This window comes from Trachurus japonicus, chromosome 13 (genome assembly GCF_045865225.1).
Source record: "Trachurus japonicus isolate A0001 chromosome 13, Traja_1.0".
Lineage (NCBI taxonomy): Eukaryota > Metazoa > Chordata > Actinopteri > Carangiformes > Carangidae > Trachurus > Trachurus japonicus.
Genome location: NC_140919.1, coordinates 298,774 through 313,341, shown reverse-complemented (window position 1 = coordinate 313,341; position 14,568 = coordinate 298,774). Strand labels below are relative to the sequence as shown.

The window sequence follows — 14,568 nt, the reverse complement described above, 5'->3', positions numbered from 1 at the left end:
TCGCATATAAATCCTATTTGATCTGAGCTTTTTTTTCACATGGATTTTAGTATACCATTGAATGACTGAATAGGGTACATAAGCTTAAGCAACAAAACATTGTTTTTTTTCAAGGTGGTACTTAACCAAGACCAACAGACTAGGGATGCAAATTCATTAATGATATTTGATACATACAGATTAAATGGTCTTTCCTGCCAATACACTATGATGATTACTGTAGTATTTGGCTACTTAAATCACAGTAGCATAAACTGATTTGTTGAACTCAGCCTGATGTAAACATTAATAAAACTCAGTAACCAATCACACAGCTCCATGTTGTCCCTGTGTGATGTTCAGGGACAGGTCAGGACAGGACATCGTAGACCATAGCTTTAACTCGTTACTCATTGGTTTCTTAGCGATGGTACAGCCTGAGGCCAGTATACAACAGGTAACAGTGTTGTTGTCTCTTTTCACCTCCTCTCTCCCTTGCAGTGATCAGTGCATGGATGTATTATATTAACAGTGTCGGCGGCTTGTTAGATGATTGTGGTCCAGTGTAATCAGTACGCCTGAAACTCATCCAGTGAGAAACGTTCCGAGGTGCAAAATAAGTGCGATTAAAATGCGTTAATTTCTTTAACGCATTAATGTTTGTGTAATTAATTAATCGTAATTAACGCGTTAAAGTCCCGGCCCTAAAAACTACGTTTCAAAGTTTTTGAGTTTCTGTTGAACGTTCTTCCTGTGGAGTCACATTTCAATGATTCTCATACTTTCTTCCTTTCTTCTGAACCCTCCTGTGGGTGGTGGTCCGACTGGAAGGCCGGCCCACGTGGGCAGAAACCGGCCACCAGACGCTCGCCTGCGAGGCTCCAGGTTTGGCTCCATGGTGGGGCCCCGGTGACGCCGATCCGGGCATCACTGGGTATTACGTTCTTCATAGGGGGCTGTAGAACCGCTCTTAGTCTCCGTCACCTAGGACCAGTTTGCCCTGGGAGACCCTACCAGGGGCATTAAGTCCCCGACAACCTAGCTCCTTGGATCATTCGGGTGCTCAAACCCCTCCACCACAATAAGGTGTCGGTTCAAAGAGGAGATCTCAAAAACTGAATTTTTGAAAACCTTTTGAATTCTGCTCTCATGGGAACAATTGGAGTCATTGTAAGAGTGGCATTTTAAACATTAGATTTAATCTTATGAAGCAAAACACTTATCGTTAAAAAACAAATCACCAACATTTCTATGCTGTCAATATGCAGTATGTATTATGAGATTTTTTTGTCTTGATAACAGAATTTTTTACATTTTCACAGCTATTTGAAATCTGCCTTGACAACTGTTGACAGCTGTCCATTTATGAAGCCACACACCAGTTTCACCTCTGGCCAATTAGCTCAATGAGTTAGAGGATGGTTCTCAGTGTTGAAGGTTGTGTGTTCAAACCTCAGCTAAGGCAGAATGGACACTGTAGTGCCATTTTGTCTCTTGTTGCTCTGAAATGCCAAAGTTTGTCCAAAATTGTCAGACCACGTCACAAATGTGTGTGTGTGTGTGTGTGTGTGCGCAGAGCTCCTGTATGAGGATGTGTTTGCTGTGTGGGAGGTGATCTGGGTGGCGCCCAGGATTTCCTCGCAGCACTTCGTTCTCTTCCTCGCTCTGGCTCTGGTCACAGTTTACCGTGACATCATCATGGACAACAACATGGACTTCACTGACATCATCAAGTTCTTCAATGGTGAGACACACACACACACACACACACACACACACACACACACACACACACACACACACACACACACACACACACACACACACACACACACACACACACACACCCAGTAGCTCATGGATTAATGATTATCTGTCTGATCCACAGAGATGGCTGAGCGTCATGATGTCCAACACATCCTGAAGATAGCACGGGAGCTGGTTCACAAAGTCCAGTCTCTGATGGACAACAAGTGACCGAGGAGGAGAAGGAGGAAGAGGAGGAGACCCGACGCTCCACTCTTCCTCCCTTCACTCTCCCAGACAGTTTTCCAGACCTCCACCTCTCCGGAGCAGGTCCAGATGGACCCGGTCTCCTCCCGGCCCAGATGAAGCCCCTGATCTGGGGTGGGGGGGGGGGGGGGGGTGGAGAAGTGCTGCTGAGCTCCGGCGCTTGGCCTTGATCTGTTTACATTCACCTTCACGTGGAATGCTCATGGTGTCCGTTCAGACATGTGGATTTGTCTGCATGCTTGTGAGTTTGATCACACTGTGACGCATCCTAGAGTCTCCCCAGTCCTGCAGAGCTTGTGTGAGCGCATGACACACACACACACACATGTACACACACACACACACACACACACACACACATAAACACACACTTAAACACACACTCACTGACACAGCACATGGTGGCTGCCTGTCAGGAAGCTGCAGCGCTCAGTGTTCATCCAGCAGAGGGCAGCGTCCACACAGAGGAGCAGAAGACTTTGCCACGAAGAAGTTTTCATTAGTGACCAAATGAACTGTGCCAACGACCTTTTCATGAGTGTTTTCTACTACTAGCATGTGTGTTTTTACCCCCTGACCCCTGACCTCTGACCCCTGGCCTCCCCCTGTTTCTTTCGTCCTCTGGTCCAGGAGTTTATTATCACACAGTTGTTGCCTTTATCAGTGACAGCCCACGATACCGAGTTGCACTTTTTGTAAGGGTTTCCTTCCTGGTGCCTGTGGAGGTGGGAGGGGGAGGGGGAGGGGGGGCTGCGCTGTTGAAACTGCAGCCGACTTTTCCGAGCAGGTCAAAGGTGAACGCAGGTTTGAGTCCAGTTCCAGGACGGAGCAGCACAACAGTGACGACTAAAGCACAGCACAGGCCTCTGAGGTCACGACCTTTAGCTCTTTAGTTCCACTCTCTGATGTCACCGAGTACGGTGGCTGACAAGGACAAACCAGCTGCAGATTCATGGACACAAACAAGACGATACAACACAAACACAACAAGGAGGTAAAAACAACAACAACAACAACTTCAAGGACAATTCCAAGCAAATTCAAACTGGGGCTAAAGTTTCCTAATATTTTAGGTCTAAAAGTCTCAAGTTTACACGTTCAGTGTGTTTACAGGTAGAATAAACAACATCCAGACTTACTCTGACTGCTACGAAGACGTTGTGGCTCTGAGTTGATATTACTTTGATGAACAAACAGGAGCTTCAGACGACCTGTAAACACGTTAGCCCTTAACTTGACTTTCAGTTTACAAAGATGTCCACTTGCTTGTGAACAAACCACTCGGGTCTGTTTCAAGGGGAGCATACCTATATTCCCCGATTGGGGAACATAGGACCTTCTTTTGGATGAATGAATGAATTTATTTATTTAAAACAGGGACAATGCACAAAAAACATTAATCTTGTAAAACAAGAAGAGATGCTTTGAGCCAGGTTATAGCAACAATTGCTAATTTCCGCCTGTAGTCCCTGGGCAGGTAAAGTGGGAACAGATACAATACTAAGATTAATTGAAATATGACATAATAACCATAATATTTAAAAAACATTTGAAAAAGGCTCCCATGTTCCCCATTTTTCCCAAAAAAGGTCCTATGTTCCCTGGTCGCAATACATACTGGGGAACATAGGACCCTTTTTCAGAAAGAGGGTCCTATGTTCCCCGCTGTTGCTGGTCGATGGACTCTCTTATCTGGACTCTTAACCAACTCCTTTCTTCATTGCCTGAACCCAACCGATGGGACAATTACACTTCTCACTCAAAGTCACAACTCAACTTCTCACTCAAAAATAGGCAAAAATATGCAAAGTCACTCACAACTGCACTTCCAGGTTTGGGTACAAAAATTGCATGTTCGCCGCCGGGTCCTTTCGGGGAGAAGTGGGGAACACAGGGATGATCCCGATCGGCCCACTCCCATTATGCGCTGCTGTGGCGATGCAGAAACAGAAATATTAGAAACTAGACCCCAGGTTGAATTTGCCTGGAATTGTCCTTGAAGCGCTCCAGGCCTGTAGCTGTAGCTACAGCTACGCTTACTGTATTACCATACTCTGGAAGGTCAAAGGTTAAAGCTCGAGTGTTCTGTTGTTTGTTGTTTTGACTTCCTGCTGCTCGTTGTTTTATTTGTTTTTTCTCCTGATGGGAAAAGTTTGGGCCTCGTCAGCCACCGTACTCTGTGCAGACTATGACAGTTTTATAACCATCCTGTATTTTTGTCCCAGCTGAACTGATTTTACTGCTTTTTAATGTTGGTCAACACTTTGTGTAGCAGGATGTGAACTGAAGACGCTGTATAAATAAAGTTTGATTTGAAGTGAGCTCAGGGTCCAGATCATCTGACCCTGAAACTGAGACTAAAACAACAGAAACATCGACATTAGACCGAGGAAACAGACGCATCAGGTTCTGATCCACAGACCAGAAGAAAAACCACCAGCTCATGTTTTCCTGTGGAACCGGAGTCAAACTCGCTCACTGACCTGAACGCATCGTGAGAGCTGCTGCTGCTGCTGCTGCTGCTGCTGCGTTCAGGGCCGTCAGGAAAACTCGGCTGCAGTCACTCGTCCATGTGGAACCCGGTGGTTTTCCGGCCTTCTGTCCAGCCTGTGAACATCAGACCTGCTCGGACCGGGTCGGTCTGAACCACAGACCTGAGGCCACAGGTGTGAAAACCAAACACACCTGAGCCGAAGCCAGACTGCGCCCAGTGAGTCAGTATTAGTAACAGCACAGAGCACGTTCCCGTACTGAAGGGAGTCTGGGACATTTTTGATACTGTTTCCAACCCCCTCCCTCCCCCCTCCTCCATCGTGACCCTTTATCTCCGCCCTCGCCGCCTCCTCAAAACGTCCAACACGGCTGCATATGATTGGTCATCCAGCACGGACCTGCACCTGTGATCCGAGTGCCAAGAGTCTTCCCCAGTCCTGACGTGTGCTGTAGTCACCTGGCTCTGATTCGCTGGTTCGATCCCAGGAACGGGCAGTGGTGTGGATGTAACCTCGTAGCTTTGTTTTTCTTCCAATCAGGACGTTGTGTACCAAAGCCTCGAAGCAGCCCCCTCTGTGGCATGACGACAATGTGCAACTTCATACTGCATCTTGAGGACTGACTGTTTACTATGTGTGTGAACTCTTTTTGAAAATGGTGATCTTGGATTCTTTAACTACTGTGCAATTTCTGTCGTTTGAGAAAACCCCATCAAAGTCTATATTGCTGTAAATATGAACCCCAACCCAATATTTCTATGAAGACCCTCAGAACATATATATATATATATATATATATAACTTATTTTGAGATCTATTTTTTATGTTGGTTTTAGCAGCACTAGTCGGAGGTGTGTTCTGTGCAGAAAAGCAGAATGTGTGCAGACTGTGTTCCACGTTGACTGTTAAGTGTTCTTTCTCAATGTCGTGCACTGACTTCAAGATTTCACATTTCTATTTCTGTAGAGAGCCAGTGTTGCATTGCTGAATATGTACTGGTGAGGATGTATCATTGGCCTTGAATGTACTGTATTATTAAACAAGAGGTTGTTCACTAGTGGCTGCTCTCATCAGTGTCGACTGTCACACACACACACACACACACGGACCAAAGAGCAACAGATGAGTCACAGTTCAAAGTTTTTTCATGAAACCGTTATGGTTCAATAGTGGTAATAAACGGCAGTAAAAAACACCAGTCTCTCTACTCAGTTTACAGATGTCACCCCACCCTCCTCCTCCCCCACTTCCTGTTTAAAGTTTACTTCCTCTTCGACCCAGCGGTTGTGTCGCAGTTTGTTTCCCCGTGTGAAGGTAAGGTGAACAGTCTGGATGTTTTCCTCGTTAACACCTGTCGTTACCTGAGTTCTCTGCCCTTCAACTTGTGGTTGTGTTGTTGTTGTGTTATTATAATGTTAGTGTAGCTGAGTCAGAGCTGCAGCTGTAAAGTCTGGACCGACAGAACCGTGTCCTCCATGTTGTGTGGATGTTGTCGGTCGAAGCGCTGGAATAAAAGCAGAAGCTGTAACTACCTATCACTGATCAATACTGACCACTTCATGTTTTCGTCTTGGTTTTTAATTTCCTGAGACTTTATTGATTATTGATTTTCCAGTGATCAGTGTTCTTCAGCATCAGGTTCTTCACAGTAACCAGGATTGGGAGGGACTCTAGAAATAATAGTCCTGTAGGCGACAATTACAGGTTACCTGTTAAAAAAGTGTAATAAGTAATTTACTCAAGTCAAATCAATATAAAACTCGCCAGTTTTCTAGACTACCGCTCATTTCCATGTCAAGTTGTGGTCGCTGGGGGCGCACCTTATGTCAACTTGCTGCTGAGAGTCACGTACAGGATGTGTGTGTCAGAAGAGGCAGGGGGGGGCGAGGGTTCAACTTGTGACTGCTGAGGTTGTATCAGTCTCACGTCTGATGCTCCGCCAATAACAAATTAAACTGTGGTTTGACAAATTCAAACACATTTATTGATGACTTAATCTAAAGGAGCCACGGTAACCTATAAGATCATGTGTAAGTTAAATTCAGTGTTGAAGGCGCTCAGGCAGGTGATTTTGAAGTAAACTAAAAGTAATCCAGAAAGTATTCAGAATACATTACTTTACTTGAGTAATCTAAATACATTACAGATGACAGATTTTGAGACATGTAATCAGTAATCTGTAGGGGTATACATTTTAAAAGTAACCCTCCCAACACTGATTATATATAATAAAATAATAAAAATAATCTAATACTATATTCTTGTGTTTGTCCGTTGGAGGGGTTTGGGGGAGGGTGGGCCGCCTCTGAAGCACCTTAAATAGGGCTCAAACAGGCGATCGTGGGCTTTGAGAGGTTTTGTTCATTCACAAGAGCTTGTAAAAAATAGAAATAGACTCGACTTCTAACATAGACAACACCGGAATGTGATGGTCTCTCGGCCAAAGCAGGTCGGGAACACCGGCTCCACCGGTGGTCGCGGTCCTTCTGTGGTACGGGTCGGTGGTGCCGGTCTGCTTTGGTCCAGAGACCATCAGATTTTACCACGGGAGGACTTTGGGGAGGACACGGTGTTGCTCCAGATGAAGACCGGGCGGGACTGTCGGCTGAGAGCTTCCTGTTTCGGCTCCAAGCTGCTGGAGCCTCGCGGGTGAAGCAGAGCAGCTGCTGCATCCACATGCAGAACTCCGTTTGCAAAAGCCGAGTTATGATAAAAACTTCCAGATCATGAGCTGTCATGAGTTTTTGATCGTCATCTATTTCAGTTCTGCTTGTCGTTAAGTCCCAAAATTTACACATAAGGTGTGTTAAAGTGTCTATTTTCATAATTTTCCCCTCTTCAAATCCCGACTGAAGACTTTCCTTTTCACCCAAGCATTTAACCTCCCCTTTTTTTCTTTTTTTATGTGTGTGCCTTATGTATGTATTTTACTGCATCTGTAAACCGTCTTTGGGTCACTGTAAAAGTGCTATACAAAATAAATGAATTATTATTATTATTATTATTATTATTATTATTATTATTATTTTTAAAAATAGCAAAAAACGTAAAATTACGCATGGGAAAGAAAAACAAGATATTACGTGTTTGGCACTCAATGAGTTAATTATTGTCCCAAATACATATACTTACGACGGAACAGCATTAGTCTGGAGCCCTGCTATATGGGACAGGCTTTTATTTAATAGGGGTAGAACAATTATGCCCTTTTTGCATCAGATTAAAAAGTGCCCTTTGTATGTGTTTTTTTAATAAATACATACATTTCTGTTGCACGGGGATATAAAAAACACCATACTTGTCTACAGTACCACTTCCTTGTAATACAGTGTCATGGTATTGTGTGTTAAGTGTCTCTCATCTGGATCCGACTGGTTTATCGTCCATTATTGGCATGTCCAATAAAATCAGCTGATATTAGGCATTGTTATATTTTTACAATAATCTGTATCAGCCATTCTTTTCACGGATAACCGATCAAATAAATCATTTGGCTCTGATGCAGCTGCCTCTCTGCCTGAAGTCACCACTGAACCAAGAGTTGGAGTTTGTGTTATTCTACAAAAATGTAGGGTCTATTTTAATCACAGATTTTTTACAGTGTACAAAAGACAAACTAACAGTAAACTGTATTCAGTCTAATCCCAGGTGTGTTAGTCTACATTTTGACACAAATGTTTTCATTTTTACTGCAAATGAATATCAGTTCTAAATATCAGAAACCCGTTTCCTTGATTACTAATAATTGGTATTGGCCCTGAAAAAAACATTCTGTTATTTAAATCTTCTCAAATGGTTCTGTTGTTACTGTTTAAAAGTAAGAAGTAAGTAAGAAGAAGAAGAAGTAAGAAGTTGTTCAATCAACATTTTTCAAGCAGAAATTTTCAGTTTTCAAACTCAAGAACTAAAGATTTCCTGTTTGATTTGACTGTAAACTGAATATTTTTGTCTCTTTGATTGTTGCTGTGACAAAACGAGACATTTGAAGACGTGGCCTCAGACTGAGAGGAACTTGAACGCATCATTTGTCTGTATTTTGTGACATTTGATGGAGCAGACGATGAATGGATGGACAGAGACAATAAGTGTCAGTGGCAGCTGGAGAGTGTTTTTCTCTCTTTGAATTTCCAGTGTGAGTGAATGTTGTGATAGTGGAGCTGTGAGGTGAAATAAGTCTTGGCCCAGTTGTTGTGTGTGTAATAATCAGCTGTAGCTTGTTTGATCCAGTGGTTTTCTACAGGGACGCTGTCCACACAGAGACTGTGTCACATCAACTCAGTGGATCTCAGTCCTTGTGTGTGTCAGTGGATGGAAACAGTGGTCCATGGATCATGTTGCTGGGCTGCAGCTTCATGACGCCATCTAGTGGACTGATAGTAGAAGTACAGCAGCTGATGGCAGCTTCCTCTTCCTCACTGCTGTGTGACTGCATTCAACTGACACTGATATGAAGCAGAGAAGAAGAGCCAATCAGTGGAGGAGCAGCTGGAGACATGATGGACATGTGAGCTGCTGTGCAGATGAATGATGTGTGTTTCCTCTGCAGGTGAAGCTACAAAGTGTGTGTGAGCTGATGTGGATGTGAGCTCAGCAGCATGGATCAGTGTGAGGACAGAGAGGAGGGAGCCCCTCCCTCTAAGAAACTGTGTGTGAAACGTAAACACAGGACCACAGGTCAAAGGTCAGATGAGCATCTCTAACTGTCCATGACTCAGATCACTGGTCCATCATTATTCACACTCAAAGCTCTGTGTGTGTTGTGTTCAAGGCCAAAGCAGCAGCACAAGCCACAGTCTGCTGGACCTGGACCTGGACCTGGACCTGGCCCTGGACCTGGACCTGGACCTGGACCTGGACCTGGACCTGGACCTGGACCTGGACCTGGACCTGAAACTGGATCCAACGATGAGTCCATTGGTCGTCATCAGTTTAACAAGAGGTGAGCTTTATTTGAAAGGTCAGAGTTGAAAACAGTCAGAAAGACTTTTCTCTCTAAAAGTCAGTTGTTGTGTTTATTAAAAGATTGAAGATATTTTTCATCAGTTTTTCTCCAACATGCACATTTATCAGTTGTGTTGTTGTTTCAGGATCCAGCAGCAGAGACCAGACTCTCCTGAACCCAGCTGTCTGTCTTTAAAGAGCAACATGTCAATGGGCATAGGTGCTGAGTTTAAAGGAGGACGTGGATCAGCTGATCAGATGTAAGATGTAACTGACAGTCAGACTCAGGTTATTGTAGAAAAGAACCAGTTTGTACGACGTGTTGTTGGACCAGGTCTGAAACCAAAGTGTCTCTGTCTGTTGTGAACGTCCTCAGGGGACATATAAAGTCCATCTTGTATTATCTCTCTGTACTGATGTTGACTTGACACTGATTCCTCCACAGAGTGGACCAGGAGAGCTCAGAGGTTCCCAGTGGTCAGTCTGCCCAGCAGCATCAAACACAGCTGGACTCCATATTTATGGTGAGGACATGTCCAACAGCTGCTGTTACATCTGTTGTGTTCACCATCATCTCCATGCTGCACTTTGACACCAGTGGATTGTCAGTCTGTCCAACATGGATCTGATGTTTGGCTCCATGGTTTTAGTTTGATGCTGTCACTCATAGAGTTTCTGTTCCAGCTGCTGGAGGAGAACATGGTCACTTTTGTCAAGAACAAGCTGAAGAAGATCCACAAGGCTCTGAGTCCAGATTACCCAGAATGCTCAGGGAGTCAGAGGGAGGATGAGGAGGATGAAGAGCAGAGGAGGAGCAGCAGAGAGGCATTAGTGAAGATCACAGTGAACTTCCTGAGGAGGATGAAGCAGGAGGAGCTGGCTGAGCGTCTGCAGAGCGGTAAGAGGATTTCTCTAAAGATTCAACATGATGGACAAATGAGACGTTCACTGACATCAACACATGGAGGGAAACATATAGTCGTTATTTAGAGGATTTAAATGTTATATTTTCTTTATGAATTTTACTGTGTTTTTGTTTATTCAGGAACTCCTGGTCCGGTTTGTGGACGTAAACTCAAATCTGTCCTGAAGAAGAAGTTCCAGTGTGTGTTTGAGGGGATCTCTAAAGCAGGAAACCCAACCCCTCTGAACCAGATCTACACAGAGCTCTACATCACAGAGGGAGGGGCTGCAGGGGTCAATGATGAACATGAGGTCAGACAGATTGAAACAGTGTCCAGGAAACCAGAAACAACCATCAGACAAGAAGACATCTTTAAAGCCCCACCTGGAAGAGACCGACCAATCAGAACAGTGATGACAAAGGGAGTGGCTGGCATTGGGAAAACAGTTTTAACACAGAAGTTCACTCTGGACTGGGCTGAAGACAAAACCAACCAGGACATACACTTCACATTTCCCTTCACCTTCAGAGAGCTGAATGTGCTGAAAGAGAAAAAGTTGAGCTTGGTGGAACTTGTTCATCACTTCTTCTCTGAAACCAAAGCAGCAGGAATCTGCAGGTTTGATCAGTTCCAGGTCGTCTTCATCTTTGACGGTCTGGACGAGTGTCGACTTCCTCTGGACTTCCACAACACTGAGATCCTGACTGATGTGACAGAGTCCACCTCAGTCAACGTGCTGCTGACCAACCTCATCAGGGGGAACCTGCTTCCCTCTGCTCGCCTCTGGATAACCACACGACCTGCAGCAGCCAATCAGATCCCTCCTGAGCGTGTTGACATGGTGACAGAGGTCAGAGGGTTCACTGACCCACAGAAGGAGGAGTACTTCAGGAAGAGGTTAAGAAAGAAGAAGCAGGCCAGAGAGATCATCTTCCACATCAAGACCTCACGAAGCCTCCACATCATGTGCCACATCCCAGTCTTCTGCTGGATCACTGCTACAGTTCTGGAGGAGCTGTTGAAGACCAGAGAGGGAGGAGAGCTGCCCAAAACCCTGACTGAGATGTACATCCACTTCCTGGTGGTTCATCTAAAACTGAAGAAGGTCAAGTATGATGGAGGAGCTGAGACAGATCCACACTGGAGTCCAGAGAGCAGGAAGATGATCAATTCTCTGGGAAAACTGGCTTTTGAGCAGCTGCAGAACGGTAACCTGATCTTCTATGAATCCGACCTGACAGAGTGTGGCATCGATATCAGAGCAGCCTCAGTGTACTCAGGAGTGTTCACACAGATCTTTAAAGAGGAGAGAGGCCTGTACCAGGACAAGGTGTTCTGCTTCGTCCATCTGAGTGTTCAGGAGTTTCTGGCTGCTCTTCATGTCCATCTGACCTTCATCATCTCTGGACTCAACCTGATGTCACAACAACAACCAACCTCCTGGTGGTATGAAGTGTCTGGAGACAAATCAAGATCTTTCTACCAGAGTGCTGTGGACGAGGCCTTACAGAGTCCAAATGGACACCTGGACTTGTTCCTCCGCTTCCTCCTGGGTCTTTCACTGGAGACCAATCAGAATCTCCTACGAGGTTTGATGACACAGACAGGAAGTGACTCACGGTCCAATCAGGAAACAGTCCAGTACATCAAGAAGAAGATTGTAGAGACTCCCTCTGCAGAGAAAAGCATCAACCTGTTCCACTGTCTGAATGAACTGAATGATCGTTCTCTAGTGGATGAGATCCAACAGTCCCTGAGATCAGGACGTCTCTCCACAGATGAACTGTCTCCTGGTCAATGGTCGGCTCTGGTCTTCATCTTACTGTCATCAGAAGAAGATCTGGAAGAGTTTGACCTGAAGAAATACTCTGCTTCAGAGGAGGCTCTTCTGAGGCTGCTGCCAGTGGTCAAAGCCTCTAACAAAGCTCTGTAAGTGTAGAGATAGTTGAATTTATTCATCATTATATAAAACCCCTTTGTCTTTTCAACAGATCAGATAATAAACTCCTTTCTTCTTTAATTCCTCATGATCATTTCTTCAGACTGAGCAACTGTAACCTCTCAGAGAGAAGCTGTGAAGCTCTGTCCTCAGTCCTCAGCTCCCAGTCGTCTAGTCTGAGACACCTGGACCTGAGTAACAACAACCTGCAGGCCTCAGGAGTGAAGCTGCTGTCTGGTGGACTGGAGAGTCCACACTGTAGACTGGAGACTCTCAGGTGAGGATCCATCCAGCTGTTTATCTGATGACACTTGAACACAGCAGCAGGTGTTGACAGAGGGTTCCTGTGTGTTGTTGTGTGTTCAGTCTGTCAGGATGTCTGATCACAGAGGAAGGATGTGCTTCTCTGGCCTCAGCTCTGAGCTCCAACCCCTCCCATCTGAGAGAGCTGGACCTGAGCTACAATCATCCAGGAGCCTCAGGAGTGAAGCTGCTGTCTGCTGGACTGGAGGATCCAGACTGGAGACTGGACTCTCTCAGGTATGGAGAGGCTGCTGCAGCCACACACACTGTCTGATGGAGGAGGAGGAGCTGGAACATTTTCTATGTTTCAAAGGAGGTTAAATCGAAAGCAACTGGACTTAGTTATTTGTCTAGGAAGACGTTTCACCTCTCATCCAAGAGGCTTCATCAGTTCATGTACGCATCTGACCAGGCTGGGACTGGTCCATCTACCTGGTGTGGAGACTCACTATTTAACCTCTTGTGTGGGCGTTCACAAGGGTGATGATGTCACTGGTTCCCTTTTGTGCTCCAAGTGCCAACGACAGTCGTTTAAAGGACTGTCTTTGATGGAAAGTTGGTTTCGACTTCGTTAGTGCCCTATTGTGTTATAACGATAGTCGTTGGAGTCAGTTGCCACTTGTGAACAGTAGTTGTTCTTTGAGGCTAGATTGTTGAATCTCCCGGGAAGGGATGAAAGGGCAGCATTGTAAATTGGAGATAGGTGGTGTCTGAGGCCACCTCCCCTGTTGAGGGATGGTTTCTCTACTTTTACGTAGATGGCCTCTTTAACTCCTCTTTCAAACCATCTATCCTCTCTGTCTAGGATTTGGACATTGCTGTCCTCAAAGGAGTGGGCTTTCTCCTTGAGATGTAAATGGACAGCAGAGTCCAGGCCTGAGGAGTTAGCTCTCCTGTGTTGGGCCATGCGTTTATGCAGTGGTTGTTTTGTTTCTCCAATGTAGAGGTCTTTCATTCCTCGTTGCATTGGACTGCATACACCAGATTGCTTTTGTGGGTGTGTGGTGTTTTGTCCTTGGGATGTACCAGTCTCTGTCTGAGTGTGTTGCAACCCAGCAACCAGTCCCAGCCTGGTCAGATGCGTACATGAACTGATGAAGCCTCTTGGATGAGAGGTGAAACGTCTTCCTAGACAAATAACTAAGTCCAGTTGCTTTCGATTTAACCTCCTTTGAAATACTATGACCTGGGCAAATGAGAATATGCACCGGCTTATAACATTTTCTATGGCCCCGTTCACACCTGGTCACACCTGGTATTAACATCTGTCTCAGGTGATCCATGCTTTGATGACATTAGATCCCATCACTCAGACCACCCTTACGAAAGAAAAATATATTGCAATATATTAGAAAATATCATGTGATATATTAGGCAATATATTCCCATATATGGGATTTAATTTTTATATTTTCCAATATATTGCAATATATGCATGGATCATATATGTGTATATATTGAGAAATATATTGAAATAAAGACCAAAAAGGCACTATATTTTTAAATATTTTATATATTTATATATATATGCATGGATCATATATGTGTATATATTGAAAAATATATTGAAATCAAGGCCAAAAAGGCACTATATTTTTTTAATGTTTTATATATTTTCATATATATGCATGGATCATATATGTGTATATATTGAAAAATATATTGAGATCAAGGCCAAAAAGGCACTATATTTTTTAAATGTTTATATTTTATACAACATACACACACACACACACACACACACACATATATATATACGTGTAAAACATTTAAAAAATATAGTATATAGTATAGTATATGTGTATATTTATAACCCCCCCCCCTGTAACAAGTTAAGTAATTTATCTAACATCACAATTAGTCCGAAGCTGAAGGTAAAAATTCAATCAAAGTAAATATCCTGCATAGTTCTCCTCCTCTGTGTCCTCTGATCAGAGCGGTGACCCTAGCAACGGTGTGTTTTACTTAGCAATGGTCTGTGAACCGATTGCAGGTC

General features: G+C 44.3%; 2 protein-coding genes across 2 annotated transcripts in view; both read left to right on the top strand.

Moving 5' to 3' along the window:
• LOC146975173 (uncharacterized) overlaps positions 1 to 14,568 on the top strand; it is a 197,031-nt gene that overhangs the window by 83,920 nt on the left and 98,543 nt on the right. Inside the window, exon 5 of the mRNA XM_085794664.1 lies at positions 9,572 to 9,685. Coding sequence (XP_085650790.1) covers positions 9,572 to 9,685 — 114 coding nt within the window. The remainder of the gene's footprint in view (positions 1 to 9,571; positions 9,686 to 14,568) is intronic.
• LOC146975175 (uncharacterized) overlaps positions 11,493 to 14,568 on the top strand; it is a 40,689-nt gene continuing 37,613 nt past the window's right edge. The window contains exons 1-3 of the mRNA XM_085794562.1: positions 11,493 to 12,259; positions 12,373 to 12,546; positions 12,636 to 12,809. Coding sequence (XP_085650688.1) covers positions 11,493 to 12,259; positions 12,373 to 12,546; positions 12,636 to 12,809 — 1,115 coding nt within the window. The remainder of the gene's footprint in view (positions 12,260 to 12,372; positions 12,547 to 12,635; positions 12,810 to 14,568) is intronic.